General features: G+C 40.6%; 1 protein-coding gene across 3 annotated transcripts in view; it reads left to right on the forward strand.

The window, feature by feature from the left end:
• Positions 1–22,341, forward strand: part of PHACTR2 (phosphatase and actin regulator 2) — a 144,098-nt gene that overhangs the window by 114,071 nt on the left and 7,686 nt on the right. For 2 of the 3 annotated variants that reach the window (XM_018053285.1, XM_018053286.1), the window contains 2 exons: positions 971–1,108; positions 12,594–12,670. In XM_018053285.1, coding sequence (XP_017908774.1) covers positions 971–1,108; positions 12,594–12,670 — 215 coding nt within the window. Of the gene's footprint in view, positions 1–970; positions 1,109–12,593; positions 12,675–22,341 lie in introns of those variants that run through there. The other variant, XM_018053287.1, reaches the window with a different exon arrangement.

The raw sequence follows: 22,341 nt of genomic DNA on the forward strand, positions 1-22,341 counted from the left end.
AGTCTGGCTGTATACATATACATATATATATATACACATGGAGAGAGAGAGACTGAAAATGGACCTTTTCTGTAAAACAGAGGACTGAGTCTACCAAACTGACAATACTATGACACCTCCCAACTGAGAAAGGTTGCAAAATCATGAATCTTTATATTGGAGAGTGGATGATACCTGTCAACCAGGGGCTAAGTTTCTTTAGTCTCTTAAGAACCATTTCTGTCTTATTCTTGGGCTTGAGAAGGGTCCAAAAGAGGAAAGCAAATGTGCACAGGGTATGGTAGATTAAATATAACTGTAAATTTGAATTTCACAAAGACCACAGACAGAATCCACTGGAAGTGTCTTAAAGGTTGCAGCTGGTTTTAAGCAGTTGTGACCTCCCTAAAGTGCAGTTTTCCAGTAAGTCCCCCCTTCATCATTCCTGCACATCAGTTTCCCTGGCCAAGGGTAAATGTCAAATCTTGGCCTGGGTCCTTAGACTCTCACAGAAGACTGTTGTAGGCTCACCCTTCACTGGACTATTTCTTTGTTATAACTTTGTGCATCTGTGAATATGCAGGTATAATGTAGAAGGAACAGGGATTTTTATTCTCATTTCTACAGTTTGTAGGGCTTCTGTTTTGATAATTCAATCTTTAAGCCAGCCATTCCATATCTGGATTACTATTGTGTCTGTACTGCTTCCTGTTCCCCATGTCAGAGATGCCAGGCAAGGTGGGGAAGATAGCACAATGCAGCCAGTTGCCAAAGATTGTGACCTATCTAACAAGGATGATTTTTATAGCCTCAAAATTAGGGCATACTGCTTTCTAGTTCTCATTAGAAACTCCCAAGATGCTGCTGCCTTTTTTTTTTTTTTGATATCTGAAAGTGACCTTATAACTTTGAAGTTCTCTATAGAAAAACATGCCACCATGAGGCTGTAAATGGTTTATTGAACTATCCTTTTTTCTTTATCCTCCTGCAGCTCAGCCTGAGACCCACAGTGGCAGAGCTGCAGGCTCGAAGGATCCTGCGGTTTAACGAGTATGTGGAAGTCACCGATTCACCTGACTATGATCGCCGGGCAGACAAGCCCTGGGCCAGGTTAACACCTGCAGACAAGGCAAGACTTCAGTGGCATGAGCCATGATTTTATTTATTTATGATTTTATTGCTTTTCTGAAATTGCCAGTACCTACTTACCCTCTACTTAGTCATCTTGGGAGATCAAGTATTACCAAATATCCTAATACTTTTCTGCCTTTGATTATTTAAGCCGCTTAAGTGATATATTTAATATCGACATAGTTCTTTCAACTGAGTTTCAGAAAAAAAACTTGTTCTTAGTTACCATGTAACCCATCTGCAAACAAATCTGAATTGGGGTGGGAGAGTGCTTTCCCACAACCAATATTTACCCTTACACTTAGAAAATAAACAAGTTATTCTTGGAAAAGGTATTGATGTGTATTGAGGCTGGCACACATTTTCTATAAATGGCCAGAAAGTCAATATTTTAGGCTTTGTAGGCCATCCAGTCTTTATTACAATGGCTCAACTTTGCCTTTATAGCAGGGAAGCAGCCATAGACAATATGTAAGTGAGTGGATCTGTATGTGGTCCAATAAAACTTTATAAAAACAGATGATGAGGCAGAACACTCGATGACATGAATCAAAGCAAGATCTTCTATGACCCACCTCCTAGAGTAATGGAAATAAAAACAAAAATAAACAAGTGGGATCTGATTAAAAGCTTTTGCACAGCAAAGGAAACTACAAACAAGGTGAAAAGACAACCCTCAGAATGGGAGAAAATAAATAGCAAAGGAAACAACTGATAAAGAATTAATTTCCAAATATATACAAGCAGCTCATACAGCTCAATACCAGAGAAGCAAACAACCCAATCAAAAAGTGGGAAAGGGACCTGAAGAGACATTTCTCCAAAAAAAAAAACATACAGATGGCTAACAAGCACATGAGAAGATGCTCAACATCACTCATAATTAGAGAAATGCAAATCAAAACTACAATGAGATACCACTTCACACCAGTCAGAATGGCCATCATTAAAAAGTCTACAAACAATAAATGCTGGAGAGGGTGTGGAGAAAAGGGAACACTCCTGCATTGCTGGTGGGAATGTAAACTGATATAGCCACTGTGGGAGCCATAATGGAGACTCCTTAAAAAGCTAGGAATAAAACCACCATATGACCCAGCAATCACACTCCTAGGCATATACCCTGAGGAAATCAAAACTGAAAAAGACACATGTATTCCAGTGTTCATTGCAGCACTATTTACAATAGCTAGAACATGGAAGCAACCTAGATGTCCATCAACAGATGAATGGATAAAGAAGCTGTGGTACATATAGATAATGGAATACTACTCAGCCATAAAAAGGAACTCATTTGAATCTATTCTAATGAGGTGGATGAAACTAGAGACTATTATACAGAGTGAAGTAAGTCAGAAAGAGAAATATGAATATTGTATTCTGACACATATATATGGAATCTGAAGAGATGGTACCGATGAATTTATTTTCAGGGCAGCAGTGGAGAAATTGACATAGGGAACAGACCTATGGACATGGTGGGAGCAGAGGAGGGAGAGGGGAGATTTATGGAGAGAGTAACATAGAAATTTGCAATACCAAATGTAAAATAGATAGCTAATGGGAATTTGCTGTATGACTCAAGGAACTCAAACAGGGTCCCTGTGACAGGCTGAAGGTTGGGATGGAGGGAGATGGGCTGGAGGTCCAGGAGGAAGGGGGCATGGGTGTATCCCTGGCTGATTCTCCTTGACATATGACAGAAAGCCACAAAACTGTAAAGCAATTATCCTTCAATTAAAAACTTAAAAAAAAAAAAAGATCGTGGACCACATTTGGCCTGTGGGTCATGGTTTACCAACCCTCAATCTCTTTCATGCCTCACGGTTCAGAAAAATATATAGATATATATAGAGGGTTCCATCATGAAGAAAGACAGTCTTATGAGTATTATGATTACATAGTTAAAGAATTTTGCCAATCAGTTGCTTGTCTTTACATTTTTCATTTTAAAGTTTTCCTGATCTCCCAAATAATGGTTCCTAATTTTTGTCTCTGAACAAAATTTGGTATCAAATAAACCCATGTCATACCCAGTCTTAATATTAGAACTAGGCGTTTAGTTATACTCTATGCTGACACCATTTAATTGAATTCATTCTGTAAAGCACCTAGTTTGAGTCAGGCTCATATTGGAGATATAGAGTCAGTAATTCTTAGCTCATAAGAAGTGAAAACTAGGAAGGAGTAAGGTCACAAAGGAAGAATGTTCCGAATGAAAAGGGAATTCTGGAGGCTGAGAAATAGCACCCAGGAAAGCCAATCAGTCCCTCACTGAAAGGACTGATGCTGAAGCTGAAACTCCAGTACTTTGGCCACCTGATTCGAAGAACTGACTCATTGGGAAAGACTCTGATGCTGGGAAAGATTGATGGCAGGAGGAGAAAGGGATGACAGAAGATGAGACGGTTGGATGGCATCACCGACTCAATGGACATGAGTTTGAGCAAGCTCGGGGAGTTGGTGATGGACAGGGAGGCCTGGTGTGCGGCAGTCCATGAGGTCGCAAAGAGTTGGACACGAATGAGCGACTGAGCTGAATTGAAGCCAACATGAAGAGCCATTAAAAAACACTGAAATGAAATATCTATGAGGTGGGGAGAGAGAAGAGCTAGCCCAGCAGCCTGGGGAGGGGAGTGTCCGCTCACAAGTGGTTGGTTACGTAGTGAGAGGAGGCATTTTAACAGACTGGCAGGTGGAAGTCTGACTGTGGTGGGAACCCTGACAATAAAACACAGTCCCAAGAGTCTTGCTGTGAAGAAGAAATATGAGCTAGTCACTTGAGGGAGAATGATTGGGGATGCTGCAAGCTTGAGTGAGTAGATTTGGAAAATGAGAATATCAAGAGAATGATTTTTTTTCTAATCTGTGGGAAATACTCGAGCCATCTTTTATGCCATGAGAAAGGAGCCAAAAGAAAGGGAAAGGTTGCCTCTGGGAGAAAAAGTCAGTCAGTGACAGAGTGGTGCATAATCAATGGAGCGGCAAGTCACTGCTTATGCAGAGAAGGTGAGGAGAAAACCCTTGAGGGTGGGATGGTCAGCGAGGCGGAGGAAGGTGCACTGAAGGAGGAGGCTTTCCCAGGCAGGTGGAATCACGTGGATTGAGGGCAGCCATGAGGGCGTGAAGGAGACTGTGATACTCAGGTCCTGGGTCAAGCCCACCATCAATCACTACCACGTTTCCTGAAGGAACTAGTCAAGTTTATGGGTTTCCAAGAATTGCCTGTAAACTACTTAATGTGGTCTCTTGCCCTTAGGCAAGAGAGACCAGGTCATTGACTGTTGCTCAGCTGACAAATGGGCTTCTGTGGAGGGTCTGAAGTGGCTTGTTTACATATCTGGTGCCTTGGCAAAAAGTGAAAAGAAAGTGTTAGTAACTCGGTTGCATCTGATTCTTTGGGACCCCATGAACTGTAGCCCCCCTAAGCTTCTCTGTCCATGGAATTCTCCAGGAAAGAATACTGGAATGGTTGCCTTTCCCTTCTCCAGGGGATCTTCCTGACCCAGGGATCAAACCCCGGTCTCCTGCATTGCTGGCAGATTGTTTACCACCTGACGATGTCTCAGAGGCTAGGCTTAGCCCTAGGCTCAGCTGGGGCTGTCCACCAAACCACCAACATGTGGCTTTTTCAGCATGGTGGCCTCAGAGTTGTTGTCAGATTTCTTACATGGTGGCTGGCTTGTCCCAGAGCACGTGCCCAGAGAAAACCAGGTAAAAGCTGCGTGGACTTTTCTGACCCAGCTTTAGAAGGCACCCAGCCTCACTTTCCCAACATTCTCTTAGTTCTAAGCAAGTCATAAGGTCAGCTCAGATTCAAAGGGAAGATAATTAGCTCTATCTTTCAGTGGGGGGAATGGTGGCAAGGTCAGATTGCAGAAGAGCGTGTGAGCTGGAATAATTATTGCTGCCATCTTTGGAAAATGCAGTTTGCCATTTCCACCATTCCTAGTTGTTATGTTACTCAAATGTTGAACTTCAGAAAGGCAGGTAGAGGGTGGCCAGGTAAATGAGTAGAAATCCCATGCAAGTGCAGAGTGTACAAGCAGTGAGAATCTAAATGATTAACCACCCTCGTGTGTAAACTGCATTTTCCCATATGCTCGAAATACTCCTTCCTAACTCTTGTTTGTTATTGGAAGGTAAAGTTTATCCACCTCGAGCTATAATAACAGAAAGGGTCTTTCTTTTAAATTTTGTTATTGAAACAAGAATAGATTCTTGTGCTGAACTTGTAGGCTGCAGGGGATATGTATTTGGTCAGGTTTTCTTCTGCAGGCTTAAGGTCTGTTCATGAGTAACTTGAAAGCACATGACATTCAAGTTTCCCTTGCCGATTGAACCCTGAGCGGCAGAGCTAAGCCAGGGGCCTCTCTACCCATACACGAGACTCATTTTCTCCTTTGGCATTCTCTCTCCCCTTAACCCTAAGATTTCCGAAGGTCTCGATGACTGCATTTTTAGAACTGGATTTGTATTGTAGGTTTTTTTCCTTCCTTAAAGAAAAATAAGAACAATTTCTTTTTAGATAGAAAAAAAATGTTGTATACTTTTTAAAGACAGAAAAAAAGGCAATTTAAAATACTTCTTTTGCTGTACACCTGAAACTAACAGATTGTAAATCAACTGTACTTCAACAAAAATTTTTTAAAAGAAAATAAAAATGCTTTTAATGTATAGTACTTTGTATACACACAAGTGACTCATGTTCATTGGCAGAAATCAGAATATTCAAAAGTACAAGATGAGAAAATAACAATTACAGTGCATATCAATGCATGATATTTTTAAGAGTTCCTAAAAATGTTGTTTTTAACCTAACACTGGGAAAGATCATTTATTTTCTCTTGATGTTAAAAGATTTGTATAGTGAAGTGTTACTTATTGCCCAGAGATACTAAAAGTATCAACAGTCTTAGGATATATTTTATTTTAGAATGAAAATGTATGCTAATTATCATTACTATAAAAATCATTTCTGGATATCTGTTGCTTTTTACCTTAAAACATTTCATAATATATAATAAGATTTATAATAATATAGTTTTAGTTAATTGATAATAAAAACTTGTATTTACCTTTCATATTAAGAAGTTTTGCTTTTGAACTATATATCCCATTTAAAGAAAAAAAAACTATTGAAAGTAAATATTTCTACTTCTGCTCTCAGAATAAACACTGAACTTCCTGCCAGGCTAAAGAAGCCATCCTTTCTCTCTCTTTTGTTAGTGCTATTTTCTTAGCCCCACTAAGATACCACTTTGCATTTAAAATTTCTTTGAACTTCAAGTGTAAAGAAAAGGGATCAGTGTCAATTAGTCAATAACCAATCAATGCCCAGTCTATGAAAACACTGTCAGGTGCTCTGGGAAATGTCATAAACCTGGTGTGTGTTAGTCACTCTTTGCAACCCCATGGACTGTATGGCACACCAGGCTCCTCTGTCCATGGAATTCTACAGGCATGCCTACTGGAGTGGGTAGCCAGCCATTCCCTTCTCCAGGGGGATCTTCCCAGGCCAGGGGTTGAACCTTGGTCTCATGCATTGCTGACAGATTCTTTACTATCTGAGCCACCAGCTGCTGCTGCTGCTGCTAAGTCACTTCAGTCGTGTCCGACTCTTTGCGACCCCATGGACTGCAGCCTACCAGGCTCCTTCGTCCATAAGATTTTCCAGGCAAGAGTACTGGAGTGGGGTGCCATTGCCTTCTCCGATCTGAGCCACCAGAGAAACCCTTAAATCTGGTAGTCATGTTAAACTGCCCACAATGGGAAAGAGAAGTGGTGGGGGAAATGCCTTATTAATTGCAGACTCAATGGAGCTTAAGTCACCTTTAAGGTAAAATTTTTTATTTTAGAATATCTGTGCTCAGGTAGGTTGTTCGGTCGCTTAGTTGTGTCTGACTTTTTGTGACCCCACCCCCCCCCCATGGACTGCAGCATGCCAGGCTTCCCTGCCCTTCATCATCTCCTGGAGTTTGCTCAAAACTCATGTCCATTGAGTCAGTGCTTGGGTAGAGCACAAGAAACAAATACACATATAGTAAGATATATGTGGCCTATGTAATCTACATATGGCCTATATCAGTATCTGTGCTGAGGTAGATGAACCCTAAGGTGACAAGTAGAGCCAGAGAAGGCCATCAGCTTGGCTTGAAGACCAAGGCTCACACAGCAGTTGCCATTTCCCTGGGGTTGGCCATGGAAGCTCCATGGGTGGGGAAGGCAGGCTTTAGAGCTGGGTGCTTATGGATTAAATTCCTGCTTGGCCACTTGGTAGATGTTTGACCTTGGCCAAGGCATTTAACTTGGGTTTCCTCACTAGTAAAGTAGATCCAATTAGATCTATCTTAAGAATTAGGTAGGTTATTTGTGAAGTTTCAGCTCATCAATAAATGGTAACTCTTACCAGTATTACATTCATGGTCAGGCTTGATAATTGAAGCTTTGTTCCCCACTGGTGACATTTTCACTACTCATTGAAGCCTCAGTTTACAGTCTAGTCTAAATGTATCCAATGAAAGAGAATCCAGAATTTTTCAGATGATACATGGGTTTGTCCAACAAGTTACCTAGTAGTCATTTATTAAAAACCTCCTAATATATTAAGTATTATCTTAAATGCTGGGAACATAAGAATGAATAGAACATACCACCCTTCCAGGGATACAGTGTCTAAACAGGTCCTAGGAAAGACTGAGATTTTAATGCCATATGGAGATATTCTTTGGCTTGTTCGTGCTTACCCAGACAGCTGAGTATACTTACCTACCCATGGCATTGATCTTGATGAGTAGTCAAGAAATCCTCTCCATGTTAAATATCAGATTTTTATCAAAGAAATAAACAAAAGACATGAAAATGATGGGAGTTCTAGTTCATCGTGGCTTCACAGATTATGTTATTTGAGAAAGCAGCAAGGTCTGTGTATTCAGCAAATCACCTGTTGCCTCTGGCCAGGCTGACCCTTGAGTGGACTGGGAGGGATAAATAGATGTTCTGTTACCAGTCATCACAAGTAACCAGTCATCAGTTTTAAACCTAGTTCCAGTCTTTTTTGTTTTTTTCGTTTGTCCTTTCATAATTCTCATGGTACCAAAAATTACTACTTGGTGCCAGTACTGTCTTCTGTGGGCTTGATTTGTTTCTATCTTAGAAATACCTAGTTTTGGCTGAATGACTTCCCATGGTTGATAGAACTCAGCACCATTCAGGCTCCAATCCCACTAACTCTGCCTACCTCTTCCTGTCCCATTATCTTTCAAAAAATATATATATATATCAGTCCCAGGACTTCCCTGGTGGTCCTGTGGTTGAGACTCCATGCTTTCAATGCAGGAGGCACAAGTTATCCCTGGTCAGGGAATTAAGATCCCACATGCTGCAGAGTGAGGCCAAAAACAGACAAACACACACAAAAAAACAACTCAAAAAAATATCAGTGCCATTTATACTTATGTGAATAGTTATTAGACTTCAATTCTGGTCTCATTTTTATAGAAAGGAGTTAAGATTATTGTCCATGCATTTCCCTAACATAAAGGACATTTAATTACTTTTTTTTTCCTTTCAAAACTCTCTCAGGAAACTTTAAATGATAAGAGGGAGTAACTTGTGGAACAAAGCCGTGGTCTTTCTTCAGTAGATTTTTTAAATGAGTATTGCATTCCTTTAACTGCCTAGAGTCACATCTTCCTGATGTATCTTTTCAAATAACCAGCCCCTGTAATTTCCTATCATATTCACTGCCTGTAATTGACTCGGCATTTCTAATTATAACCAGCACACATAGTGTAGAGATCTGAGACAGTTATGTGGATGACATAGACCCTGGAGTTCATTTTATTAGAAAGAGTGTGGGACTTGAAGTAAGAGGGCCTATCTGTCTCCGTACAGAGTCGTCACAATAATAATGACTGTATCCCTGTGCTATACATTATATCCCTATGACTCATTTATTTTATAACTGAAAGTTTGTACCTCTTAATCTCTCTCACCTATTTTACTCATCCTTCTTCCTACCCCTCTTACCCCTGGCAGCCACCAGTTTGTTCTTTGCATCCATGCATCTGTTTCCTGTTTGTTATATCTGTTCATTTGTTTTTTTAGATTCCACGTATAAATGAATCATCATACTTTATTTTTCTCTGTCTGACTTAGTTCACTCAACATAGTACCCTCTAGGTCTATCCATGTTGTTGCAAATGGCAAGATTTCATTATTTTTATGGCTGAGTAATACTCCATTGTGTGTGTGTGTATACGTGTGTGCGTATACTATATGTAGTATAGTATACATACATACTATATGTAGTATAGTATACATACATACTATATGTAGTATAGTATACATACATACTATATGTATGTACATATACTGTATCTTCTTTATCCATTCATCTATCAGTGGACACTTGAGTAGACGAAGGGAAGCTTTTTGATAGATGTTAATTGGTGATGAGTATAGAGAGTCTTTGCTGTTTTAAATATGTTTCTTTTTTGGCTACGTTGGGTTTTTGGTGTTGCGCTCAACAGTTAGAACTGGACATGGAACAACAGACTGGTTCCAAATAGGAAAAAGAGTATGTCAAGGCTGTATATTGCCACCCTGCTTATTTAACTTCTATGCAGAGTACATCATGAGAAATGCTGGACTGGAAGAAACACAAGCTGGAATCAAGATTGCCGGGAGAAATATCAATAACCTCAGATATGCAGATGATACCACCCTTATGGCAGAAAGTGAAGAGGAACTAAAAAGCCTCTTGATGAAAGTGAAAGTGAAAAAGTTGGCTTAAAGCTCAACATTCAGAAAACGAAGATCATGGCATCTGGTCCCATCACTTCATGGGAAATAGATGGGGAAACAGTGGAAACAGTGTCAGACTTTATTTTTGGGGGGCTCCAAAATCACTGCAAATGGTGACTGCTGCCATGAAATTAAAAGATGCTTACTCCTTGGAAGAAATGTTATGACCAACCTAGACAGCATATTCAAAGGCAGAGACATTACTTTGCCGACTAAGGTCTGTCTGGTCAAGGCTATGGTTTTTCCAGTAGTCATGTATGGATGTGAGAGTTGGACTATAAAGGCTGAGGGCCGAAGAATTGATGCTTTTGAACTGTGGTGTTGGAGAAGACTCTTGAGAGTCCCTTGGACTTCAAGGAGATCCAACCAGTCCATTCTGAAGGAGATCAGCCCTGGGATTTCTTTGGAAGGAGTGATGCTAAAGCTGAAATTCCAGTCCTTTGGTCACTTCATGCAAAGAGTTGACTCATTGGAAAAGACTCTGATGCTGGGAGGGATTGGGGCAGGAGGAGAAGGGGACGACAGAGGATGAGATGGCTGGATGGCATCACTGACTCGATGGACATAATCAGAGTGAACTCCGGGAGTTGGTGATGGACAGGGAGGCCTGGCGTGCTGCGATTCATGGCGTCGCAAAGAGTCGGACACGACTGAGCGACTGAAATGAGCTGAAATGAACTCAGCCTTTCTTTAGTTGCAGTGAGTGGGGTCCATTCTTCCTTGCAGTGCACAAGATTCTCGTGGTGACGTCTCTTGTTTTAGAGCACAGGCTCTAAGCGTGGGCTTCAGCAGTCGTGGCATGCAGGCTTAGTTGCCCCTTGACATTTGGGATCTTCCCAGACTAGCTATCAAACCGGTGTCCCCAGCATTGTGAGGTGGATTCTTAGCCACTGGACCATCAGGGAAGCCCCATTCTTCACTATTTTAGCTCCTGGTTCTGGGTATCAGTTTTTACAGTGAGTAAAGAACAGTGTCCTTACTGTTGATCTCATTTGTGAAACAAGATATGTACTCTTATCACAGGGGACTTGGGCCCTGAAATGTTTCTCTACTGGATTCATCCTCTTTCAAAAGCCAGTGGCAAGGACCATGGCCACAGTTCCCAGCCTCAGGTTCCTCATAGAAACTACAGGGACTGAGGAATAGATTTGGAGAGAAAAACAATCTGTGACTGTAGGATTTAAACATAAGATTGAAAACAGCATTGGGGAAAAGCTTATATATTGCAGAGTGATAGCTAGCGATGAGAGAAAGCCAGAGAGAAGCCTCAGGGATTTCTTCTGTTTTTTTTTTTTTTCCTTTTCTAAAATACATCATTTTCCAACCACAAAGTGTGTATTCTGGGCTCTGTCATTCAGCCGTGTCCAGCTCTTTTCGACCCTTTGGATTGTAGCCAGCCAGGTTCCGTGGGATTTTTCAGGCAAGAGAACTGGAGTGGGTTGCCATTTCCTCCTCCAGGGGATCCTTCTGACCCAGGGATCAAACCTGCATGTCCTGTGTCTCCTGTATTGTAGGTGGATTCTTTACCTGATGAGTTAGTGGGAAAGCCCCCCAATCACAAAGTAGATTTTCTTATCACCGTGGTTTGTAACTTCATTCTGTGTTTCAGCTGAGAAGTCCATTTCTCAGAGGTTCTGAGGATGCTTTTATGAGTATTTTTTCATTTACAAAACTTCTTCATAAGGACTTCCCTGGTGGTTCAGTGGTAAAGAATCTGCCTACCAATGCAGGGGACTCTGGTTTGATCCCTGTTGCAGGAAGACTCCACATGGTTCAGAGCAACTAAGCCCGTGAGTTGCAACTACTGGGCCTGTGCATTTTAGGGCCCATGCTCCATAACAAGAGAAGCCACCACAATGAGAAGCCTGTATACCACAACCAGAGAGTAGCCCCTGCTTGCCACAGCTAGAGCAATCTGCCCACTCCCAGCAACAAAGATCTCAAGCAGCCAAAAAAAAAAAAATCTTCTTCATAGAAAAATTAGAAAGTAAAGATAAGCATAAAATTGAAACCAAAAAACCATCCATGATCTAGCCAGTATTGTTAGTGATAACCGGTGTTCACATTTGAATGAGTATCTCAGCTTTTCAACCTGTAAGCATCTCTTCCAACCCCAGCATGTACATGGCTTGGATGATGTATTCAATAAATAATAATGGAAACAGCATTCTCTTAGATATTTTCTTTGAGTGGCTTTAAGTGCTGTGCTGAAATGTTTAATTCTAATTGTCTAAACTTTCAATACCAAAGAATAAAGAGCAGTTGCCTTCTCTGTAGCTCTGTGGCAGCTTGTCAAAGCCATGCTGCTGTGGGTGGTATGAAATGCAGAACTTTCATAGGAAAATGATACTGTTTCTCAGAAAAACTCATGACCTGTACTATCCTTGTGGTCATCGAGGATGCAGTGGGTGTGTGACTCATAGATCAGGCCCCAGGGTGGGTTTGGCAAAGGCCCCCTTCCTCTCTGCCTTGTCAGTGACACTTGCAGAGATCTGTCCTGGTTTTTGTTTGGCTGTAGTATCGATACTACATTTATCCCATCTTTAGAGGTAGGAACTTGAAATTCCTTTCTTCAAGATACTTCATAAAAGAATGTCTGCTTCATTGATTCTATATATGCTGAGGAAATGTGTGCTCTAACTAGAAATTCTGTTTATCTATTATTTCCTACTTAGGCAGCAATAAGGAAAGAACTAAATGAATTTAAAAGCACAGAAATGGAAGTTCATGAAGAGAGTCGACAGTTTACCAGGTAGGTATGCAGTTGTGCAAATTAAAAATGAGTAAGATGGTAAACTTTATGTTACATGTATTTCATCACAGTTTAATTTTTTAAAAAATATAGGTTAGCACAACACCATCTAGTGAACATTTCTGAAATTAAGTCCCTTTTTTTGTTTGTTTTCTTCCAAAGAAGTCTAAATCATTCTAGACGGCTGTGTTTTGGTTTTTTTCTTAGTTTTATATTCTGGTCCAAAAAACAAGCGTCAGCATCATTTATTCTGCTCTTAAAGAGACTCAGTTGAAGTTTTATGCCCAGAACAGATGCTGGTGAAAGTCAGTGTGGGCACAGACATGTCTACTTAGGACTCACAGTAGACATAGCTTAGAAAGGGTAGAAGCTCAGTTTTTAGAAGGCATAGCTTAGAAAGGAATCTGATTTTTACTGATGCCACAGAAGCTCACTATAGTCCTACCATTTTTCCTGCCAACACACTTCAGTTTCACAGGCCGCTAAAACTGGAAGAGGCTTGAGTGATCATATAGTCTGACCCCCGTACTTCATAGGTGTTCTGTTTATTTCTCTCGTATGGGTTTAAGAGCTTTGCTATATGTGTGTGTGTGTGTGCTCAGTTGTGTCTGACTCCTTTGCCACCCCGTGGACTAAAGCCTGCCAGGCTCCTCTGTCCATGAAATCTTCCAGGCAAGCTTCTTTACCACTACAAGAATCTTGGAGTGGGTTGCCATTTCCTACTCCAGAAGATCTTCCAACCCAGGGATCAAACCCATCTCTTGCATCTCCTGCTTTGACAGGTGGATTCTTTACCACTGAGCCACCTGGGAAGCCCCTTTGCTATATATACATAACAGATGTTCTATAAGATTTTTCAAAGAATTTGCATGTCAGTCAAATCTTTGAAGCCTGTTGTTGTTCAGTCACTAAGTGGTGTCCTACTGTTTGCAACCCCATGGACTACAGCATGCCAGGCCTCCCTGTCCCTTACTATCTCCCAGAGTTTGCCCAGGTTCATGTTTTGAGTCAGTGATGCTATCCAACCATATCATCCTCTGCTGCCCTCTTCTCCTTTTGCCTTTAGTCTTTCCCAGCAGTAGGGTCTTTTCCAGTGATCAGGTGGACAAAGTACTGGAGCTTCAGCTTCAGCATCAGTCCTTCCAATGAGTATTCAGGGTTGATTTTTTTTTTAGGATTGACTGATTTGATCTCCTTACTTTGAAACTTACATTGTTTAAAAAAAAAAAAAAAACAAAGTTACTGGGACAGATGATTACATGAAGAATACCATGGTAGATCTTTCTGGAAAGCAAATACTGATCCCAAAACTAGAAACAGCCTCTGTAAAGCAGCCTTACATCAGGGTGTGATGGTATCTGCAATGGGTTTTGTTTTGTTTTGTTTTTGGTAACAGCTGATATGAATGTAAGCTTTAAAAGTATTTCCCACAATATAGTGGTTAACACTCTTTAAAATGTCTTTGAAGACATTGGTGGAGGAGTGGGTGAATTAGATGAAGGGGATTAAGAGGTACAAACTACCAGTAATGTACAGCAAAGTAATGTACAGCAGAGGAAATACAGTCAATAATATTGTAATAACTTTCTACAGTGATAAATGGTAACAGACTTATCATAGTGATCACTTCATAATGTATAAAAATACTGAATCACTTATGTTGTATATCTGAAACAAATATAATTCCCAGGTAACTCAGCTGGTAAAGAATCTGCCTGCAATGCGGGAGACCCCCCGCCCTACCCCCGCTTGATTCCTGGGTCAGGAAGATCCCCTGGAAAAGGGATAGGCTACCGCTCCAGTATGCTTGGGCTTCCCTGGTGACTCAGACTGTAACGAATTCGTCTGCAATGCAGGAGACTTGGGTTCAGTCCCTGGGTTGGCAAGATCCCCTGGAGGAGGGCATGGCAACCCACTCCAATATTCTAGCCTGGAGAATCCCCATGGACAGAGGAGCCTGGCAGGCTACAGTCCATGGGGTCGAAAAGAGTCGGACATGACTGAGCAACTAAGCACACACAAGTCAATTACAGTTCCATTTTCTAGAAAATTAAATTTCCAGAGAAGGAAAAAGTGTTCATATCACTGAGATGAATATTCCGGGCTTAGGTATTCTTTAAAACTTGGCAGTAAAGCAAATGTCTCCTGGTATTTTTCCATTAATTTATATTACATCATTAGTGTTACATTATGGTTGAGATATTTAGGCTCTGAAACTTATAAAAATAATACTTATGATTTTCAAGTTGTTTTCAGTATTTCTTTAAACAGTAAGAGGTTTGGTAAATGCTGCTGAGTCTTATCAAAATAATACAAACATATGATAATGTTTTACGTTTAGAAAATTGCTCATATGGAAGATTATGGTGCTCTTAGCCCCAGCCATCCTTAGAGGGAATAAACACGGCATGAATCATGACCTGGCTCTTTAAATGGAACCCGACATAGAGCAACTCAATTATTAGCCTTTCTCATTAGTGCCAGGCGTTATCTGCTTATAAGAGGAAGCCTTCCCTTCAAAATCTAAACCTATTAGCTGCCTGCGGATTTAGGATGGTTAATAAAAGGATTGAGACAGCACTGCTTCGTCTGTCCAGGCACCTCTTTATCCAGAGATAATCTCCCACATAGTGATGTGTTAGTCAACTCTAGGAGGACCCATTCCCACATTCCCCATTCCCTTCCTTAGCTCTGTATCTCCGGAGAGAGTCATAAAAAGCTGGTAACATTGGTTGTCTCTAGGAGGGAAATTAGATGACTAGGGGCCAGGCACGGTGGGGAGACGACACTACTTACCCTTCTGAACCTTTTGGATTTTTGAAACATGAGAATGTATCACCTTGTTGAACATGGTTTTAAATTTTAAAAAAATGAAGGATCCATTTCCGAAGTTGTCTTTCTATCAGTGAGGTTTCCAGCATGGTGGTTTTTCCTGAGTAGTGTGCTGGCACTGCTACCGTGACATGCCTGCTATTGGTGTACCACGAAGACACTTCTAAAAACTCCGTCATGAGTACGTTCTCTGAACGCTTGACCTGAAGATGGATTGTAGCCCATCCATCTAGAGTGGAAAGGTCCACTCCTTCATCTGATTCTCTGTTTCTCCAGATAGCTCTTGAAATTGAAACACATTCTAGGGCCATATGAGAAGCATGAGGATAAGTGGCCCGTATAAGAGTTCATCCTTTGGCTTGCAAGGTACCAAGCTCTAACCTCTGTTCTTTAGAACATTTTCAGCTTGTCCAGCTGCATTTCTCCCCACCCCAGCAGCTGCCCACCTGGTCCACTGTTCAAACCCCAAAAGACCATTTGAAGAGCACTGGACTATTAAATAGGGCCAGTGCATTCTGGAAAGAAATCACCATGGCAAAGAAAACCCACTTCCCTTTCCAAAGTAAATGGGATTTCTACAATTTCAAAGTAATTCTTTAAATTATAAAGACATGTAAATTGTTTGAAAAGACTTTACATAAAAAACTAAACTTTAAAATGGTTACAGCTGAATGGTAGGATCTATGACTAGTTGTAACCTTTGAATATTCTGTTTTCCAAATTTTTTAAAATGTCAACATGTATCAGACTTATAATCAAGAGAGAATATTGCTTTAAAAAATAAACATCGAATTTTGTAAACAAGAACATTTTTAGAGTGTGCAAAATAATGCTTTCATACGTATAATTCTCTGTGGGTGCATGTATGTGCCTTGGGTGCTCAGCTGCTCAGTGTGTCTGACGCTCTGGGATGGAAGCTTGCCAGGTTCCTCTGTTCATGAGATTTTGCCAACGAGAATACTGGAGTGGGTTGCCATTTCCTCCTCCAGGGGATCTTCCTGACCCAGAGATCAAACCCACATCTCCTGCATTGCAGGAGGTTTCTTTTACCACTGAGCCATCTGGGAAGCCCCTTATATAATTTTATTAGTTTCTATATTATTTGCTTAATATATTAAGCAAAGAATCATTAAATTGATAACTCTTAGAATCAAAATGGGCCTCAAGAGATTACTGGCATAATGTTGAGTGGAGAAATCCAGATACTGACTAAAGTATACGTATGTAGCAGTGGTTTGTTTTAAAATTCAGATGCATAGGAGAAAGATTGGGACATAACATTAAAACATCCATAAAAAGAATGAAATATTGCCATTTGTAGCAGCATGGATGGCCCTAGAGAATATCCTATTAAGTAAAGTAAGTCCGACAGAGAAAGACAAATATTATCTGATATCACTTATATGCAAAATCTAAAAAATACAAATGAACCTATATACAAAACAGAAACAAACTCAGACATGAAAACAAACATGTAGTTACCAAAGGGGAAAAAGGGTAGAAGGGACAAATTAGGAGTGTGGAATTAATATATATAAACTACTATACATAAACTAGATAACAATAATTTACTATATAACATAAGTAATTATATTCAGTATCTTTTAATAACCTATAATGGAAAATAGTCTGAAAAAAGTCTTTATATGATTGAATCTATTTGTTGTACACCTGAAACACACTCAATATTATAAATCAATTCTACTTCAATAAAAATAAATAAATGAATAGATAGATAAAAATAAGTAATGCCAAGTCTTAAGGGAAAAAAAACAACTCTTAATGGTGTGTCCTAGAGTGGACCTATAGGGAGTTTTTCTCTACTTTTCAAGTTTCCCTAATGTAGTTATGTTGAGAAGTGTGTTTGTGCATGTGTGTGTGTTTAAAGTAATTATCTAGGGACTTCCCTGCTGGTCCAGTGGTTAAGACTCTGTACTCCTAATGCAGGGAAATCAGGTTCAGTCCCTGGTAAAGGAACTAGATCCCACATGCCACAACTAAAATACTGCATACTGCAACTAAGACCTGGTGCAGCCAGATAAGTAAATATTTTTTTAATACGGTAATTATCTCATTCTGTGACATCTTGAGCTATTATAGCCTATGTAGATTTACAGATAAATTAAACTACCCTTTGAGCTTTCTACACAGGCTTATCAAAATGCGACATGGCAAGAACTATACTTGTGACCTCAATAAACATTAATCCAGTGACTTCCGTCGTGGTCCAGTGGTTAAGACTCTGTGCTTCCGCTCAGGCAGCAAGGGTTCGATCCCTGGTCAGGGAACTAAGATCTCACATGCTGTGCAGTGTGGCCAAAAATTTAAAAAAAAAAAAAAAATTTAATTAAGGGCCCTCCGCAGAGAATGAGAAGGAAATGGCAAACCACTCCAGTATTCTTGCTTGGAGAATCCCATGGACTGAGGATCCTGGCAGGCTACAGTCCATGGGTCACAAGAGTCAGACATGATTTAGCAACTAAACCACTACCACCACAGAGAATGAGAAGGCTGCTTCTGTAGAGATACTCTCTTGAGGGCTCCATTTCCTTGCTGCCTGGACAGAAACTGAAAAGAATTGCAAAATGTCGCTTAGACCCCCAGAGTTGCAAGCATGGCTTCGTATTCGGACTCACGAATTCCCATCCAGCATGTGATCTGACTTCAGTTGAACAAGGAGCAGTGGTCTAGGAGAACGTCCTCATTTGTTTAACATAACTGTATGTGCCTTGACCATTTAACCCTTTTAAATAAAGAGGAAATTAATTACTCAGGATTTCTGAAAATATCAACTAGGAGAGTACAGGAAAGTAATGTTTTACACTTAGAGAGACATTTCATATTTTATATTGTCTGAACTGAATTTATAGGAAGGTGAAGAAATTTTTATGTATTTGTGGAGGAGCCATTATGGGAAAGAGTTATTTTTACCTGAATTCCATGACTTAAAGTTAGTTTTTTGCTCCTATTCACTCTCTCTCAAAACTATGAATATAAGAAAAAAAATTATTGACGTTTTTAACGCGAAGAAAATATAGCTTCCAAGTTTGAGTTTCAGGAAAGTTCTGAAAAAAGGGTAGATGAAAAGCTTAAGTATCGTGAGGGCACAGTAATGCTATTTATTGCTTCATCAACTTGAAGCCTAAAGCCAAGCTGTCATTCTGTCAGGTAGGCAAACTTCCCCGGAGGTAAAGCTGAACTTCGTGTACCTCAAAATGAATGCAAACCACTGAGCGGTACCAAACTTAAGAATAATTTTGCATTTTCAGCACCTCTAACCATAAAATGTTGGAGTGGATTTTGAAGATAAGATGCCTAATTTAAACAGGATATAAATGTTCCTTTCTGATTGGATAGTATAAGGAAATATATGGGTATTTTGACCAGATCTGGGCAGTGCTTATAAGGAGAGGTTACAGTTCTGACCCCCCAGCTTTGTCAGCATATTACTGCATTCAGAGTATTGGTTAGTTGTCGTCTTCTCCCCAGTCTAGACGCTATGCTGATGGCCTGACTTTCCAACAAAATCCAGTCTGTGAACTCATTCTGTAATGGGATCCATGGGCAAATAGTGTCTGCAGAAAAACACACAAAAAAATTGTAGTGTCCTGCTAATTTTTGGAAATTAAAAGCAAGACACTTTCCAGGAAAATGCTGGGTTTTAAAAGGTGCTAAATCTTATCTGGTCCACTGGCTACTCCCATTGTTGCCCAACCCAATTTCTTTTTAAATATTTATTTATTTATTATTTGGCTGCACCGGATCTTAGTGGCAGCATGCAGGATCTAAGTTCCCTGACGAGGGATCGAACCCAGGGCCCTTGCATTGGGAGGTCTCACCCAACCCTATTCTTAATTTACCGTCTTCCTCCCAGAGACATTACTGATTGAAGAGAAAGCCTCTTGTGTCTTCCCCACACTTGTTCTTGGAACCCAAGGCCAAGTGAAGATTAGGACACTGTGGAATGATTGGTCCTGCAAATTTGGAGAGACCTTAGAAAATTGCTAAGTTGGATGAATTTATATTTAATTCCCGGGGGGGGGGGTGGAAATGAATCCAGCAAAGAGGGATCTTTGCTCGGTCAGGGTGTGAAGATCCTGCAGGTGCGGTATGTTTGTGTATTCAGGGCTCCCGGTGCTCCTCCTCCCTCCTCGTGGTGTGGGTGGTGCTCCTCTGTCCTGCTTCTCGTTTCGCTCTCCCTGCCGCCCCCCACCCGAGGGCATCACTGGCCTGGCTTTTTCTGGTAATTGAGAAAGTTTGTGCTGAGCCCATTTTCATCTAGTTCGCTGTGTGGCAAAAGGCAAATGTGTTTGAGACAACTGTAACAATCAAAGTGTAGCCTAGAAATATGGACCAAGATTTTTCTCTGGTCAGAATTGATCAAAACTGGTGAATGTAGAAATCCAACTGATTATGTTTTCCATTCCATTCTACCCAGAGAGCAACAAAAGTACCCTTTGAATGAAAGCATGGATGACAACTGAAGAGACTTAGGATGCACGCATGCATAGATAGACATGTTTTAATCTCATAGTCTCAGATAGGTTAGGAATACAGAGTCTAGAGCCTGGCCTTCAAGCTGTCTGCCTTGAGTACATGACTGAGCATCGCTGTGCCTGTGCCTCAGTTTCTACATCTGTACAACAAGGATACAGGAGTACTTACCTCTAGGATTATTTTGAAGATTACACATAGTAGAATTTAATGTGTGTGCTCGGTCACGTGTGACTCTTTGCAACCCCATAGACTGTAGGCTGTCAGGCTCCTCTGTCCATAGAAATTTTCCTGGCAAGAATACTGGAGTGGGTTGCCATTTTCTCCTCCAGAGGATCTTCCCGACCTAGGGCTAGAACCCTCATCTCATGTCTCCTGCATTGGCAGGCAGATTCTTTACTGCTAGGGGCACCAAATTTAATTGTTAGGTATTATTATTATCTGCCTTTCTTTCACATTTTATATGTTTGATTTTAAGAGGTTTTCGATTGCTCTTGAGACATTTTTATACAATTTCCATAGTTTTTCTTCAGGTTATAGTTGACTCTTCCTAGACAGCAATGGGTTATCATGGATTAGTATATTGCTCAGTTATAGAAATGGCAGCCCACTCCAGTATTTTCGCCTGGAGAATCCCATGGATGGAGGAGCCTGGTAGGCTACAGTCCACGGGGTCGCAAAGAGTCGGACGCGACTGAGCGACTTCACTTTCCTATAATTAATGTTAAGTGAATCTCATGATTAAACTCTTCAGTTACATAGAATTACTTACAGAACAAGTAATCAAATAACCAAGTGCACCTGTATATATGTACTCAATCGTTCATGTGTTAGCAAGTATTTATGGAGCACAGAGTGAGTCATACTTTGCTGGACCCTAGGAGTTTAGAACATGTCAAAGTCCTCACTCGCACATGCTTGTGTTGTAGTGAGGGAGACAGACCGTTAGCAAGTAAATGAACAAGTTGACAATAATCATTTCTTTTCTTTTTAAAAGGGTGGGTGCTCTTTTTTATTTTAAATATTTATTTACTTGGCTATGTTGGGTCTTAGTTGCGGCACATGGGATCTAGTTCCCTGACCAGGGGTCAAACCTAGATCCCCTGCATTGGTAGCACGGAGTCTTAGCCGTGGGACCACCCAGGAAGTCCCTAGACATTTCAGACAGTGCTAAGTGCTATGAAAAAAAAAAAAAAAAGATCATTTCAGACAGTGCTAAGTGCTATGAAAAAAAAAAACGTTAACAGGACACTGTGCCAAGAGTGAGGGTAGATATGGATAGAATGGCTATGAACGGGGTCTCTTGAGGAAATTAAACTTACTCTGTGATTTAAATGACAAGAGGAAGTTGTCAGCACTGTTTGGGGAGAGAAAAACACTTCCCCTAAGGGTATCAGCTAATGTAGCGGGGAGAGCTGCTGCAAGAGGCCTGAGGTGGCAAGGATTTTGCATGATCAGAGGGCAGGAATAAAGCTCAGGCAACTGAAACAGTCATGTTGTCCCTGTGTAACACTGTAGAACATGGAGGTTCACACACCTGCCCAAGGTTGTGGACAGAATAGAGTCAAGAATTGAACTCACGGTGGACACATCCCTACTTGAATCACAACGTGTTTGCTCATTTTGGAAAACTTGGTATAACCTATTTTATTTTGACTTCTGTCGAACATGCCGAAGTAACGTCATGTCACAGGCTCCGTACATCCTTCATATAGCTCCAGTTATCAACTTATAGCCAATCTTGTTTCATCTGTTCTTATGTCTTTAATTTTTCATTTTTAATGCTTGATTCAACATAGCAACATTTATTAAGTAATACCATACACTAGATATTGTATTCTATGAGTATATGAAAGTAAGCCCAAGTCTTTTCTCAGCATCTCACGGTCTAAAAGGAGATACACCCATACACACACACACACACACACACACACACACACACACACACACAATGATCAGTGACTGGTATAAACCAAATATTGTGGGTACACAGAATAGGAGCATTTATTACTTTTCTGAGAGGTGGAGGAAAAAGGAGTTTGAGGACTCACAGAGGAAGATTGTAGGAGATGGAGATGGGAGGAAAGATAAGGGTAAAGGAAAAAGTGGAGAGCCTTTAGGAGGGCAAGTGATTGGAATTTAGGGAGTGGTTGTGAAGTTAGAAACATGGGTTGGGCCACACCCTGAAAAGCCTCAGCCATCACTTTAAGAAATTTCAATTTTATCAATAGTGGGGAACAGTGCAATGATAGTAACAAAGATCTAGGATGATTGGGTCAGTATTTATGGTAATAGTGCCAGTGACAGTGTGGAGCATAGATTTGATCTCCCAGTCTATGAGCCTG

The sequence above is a fragment of the Capra hircus genome, chromosome 9, assembly GCF_001704415.2.
Source record: "Capra hircus breed San Clemente chromosome 9, ASM170441v1, whole genome shotgun sequence".
NCBI lineage: Eukaryota > Metazoa > Chordata > Mammalia > Artiodactyla > Bovidae > Capra > Capra hircus.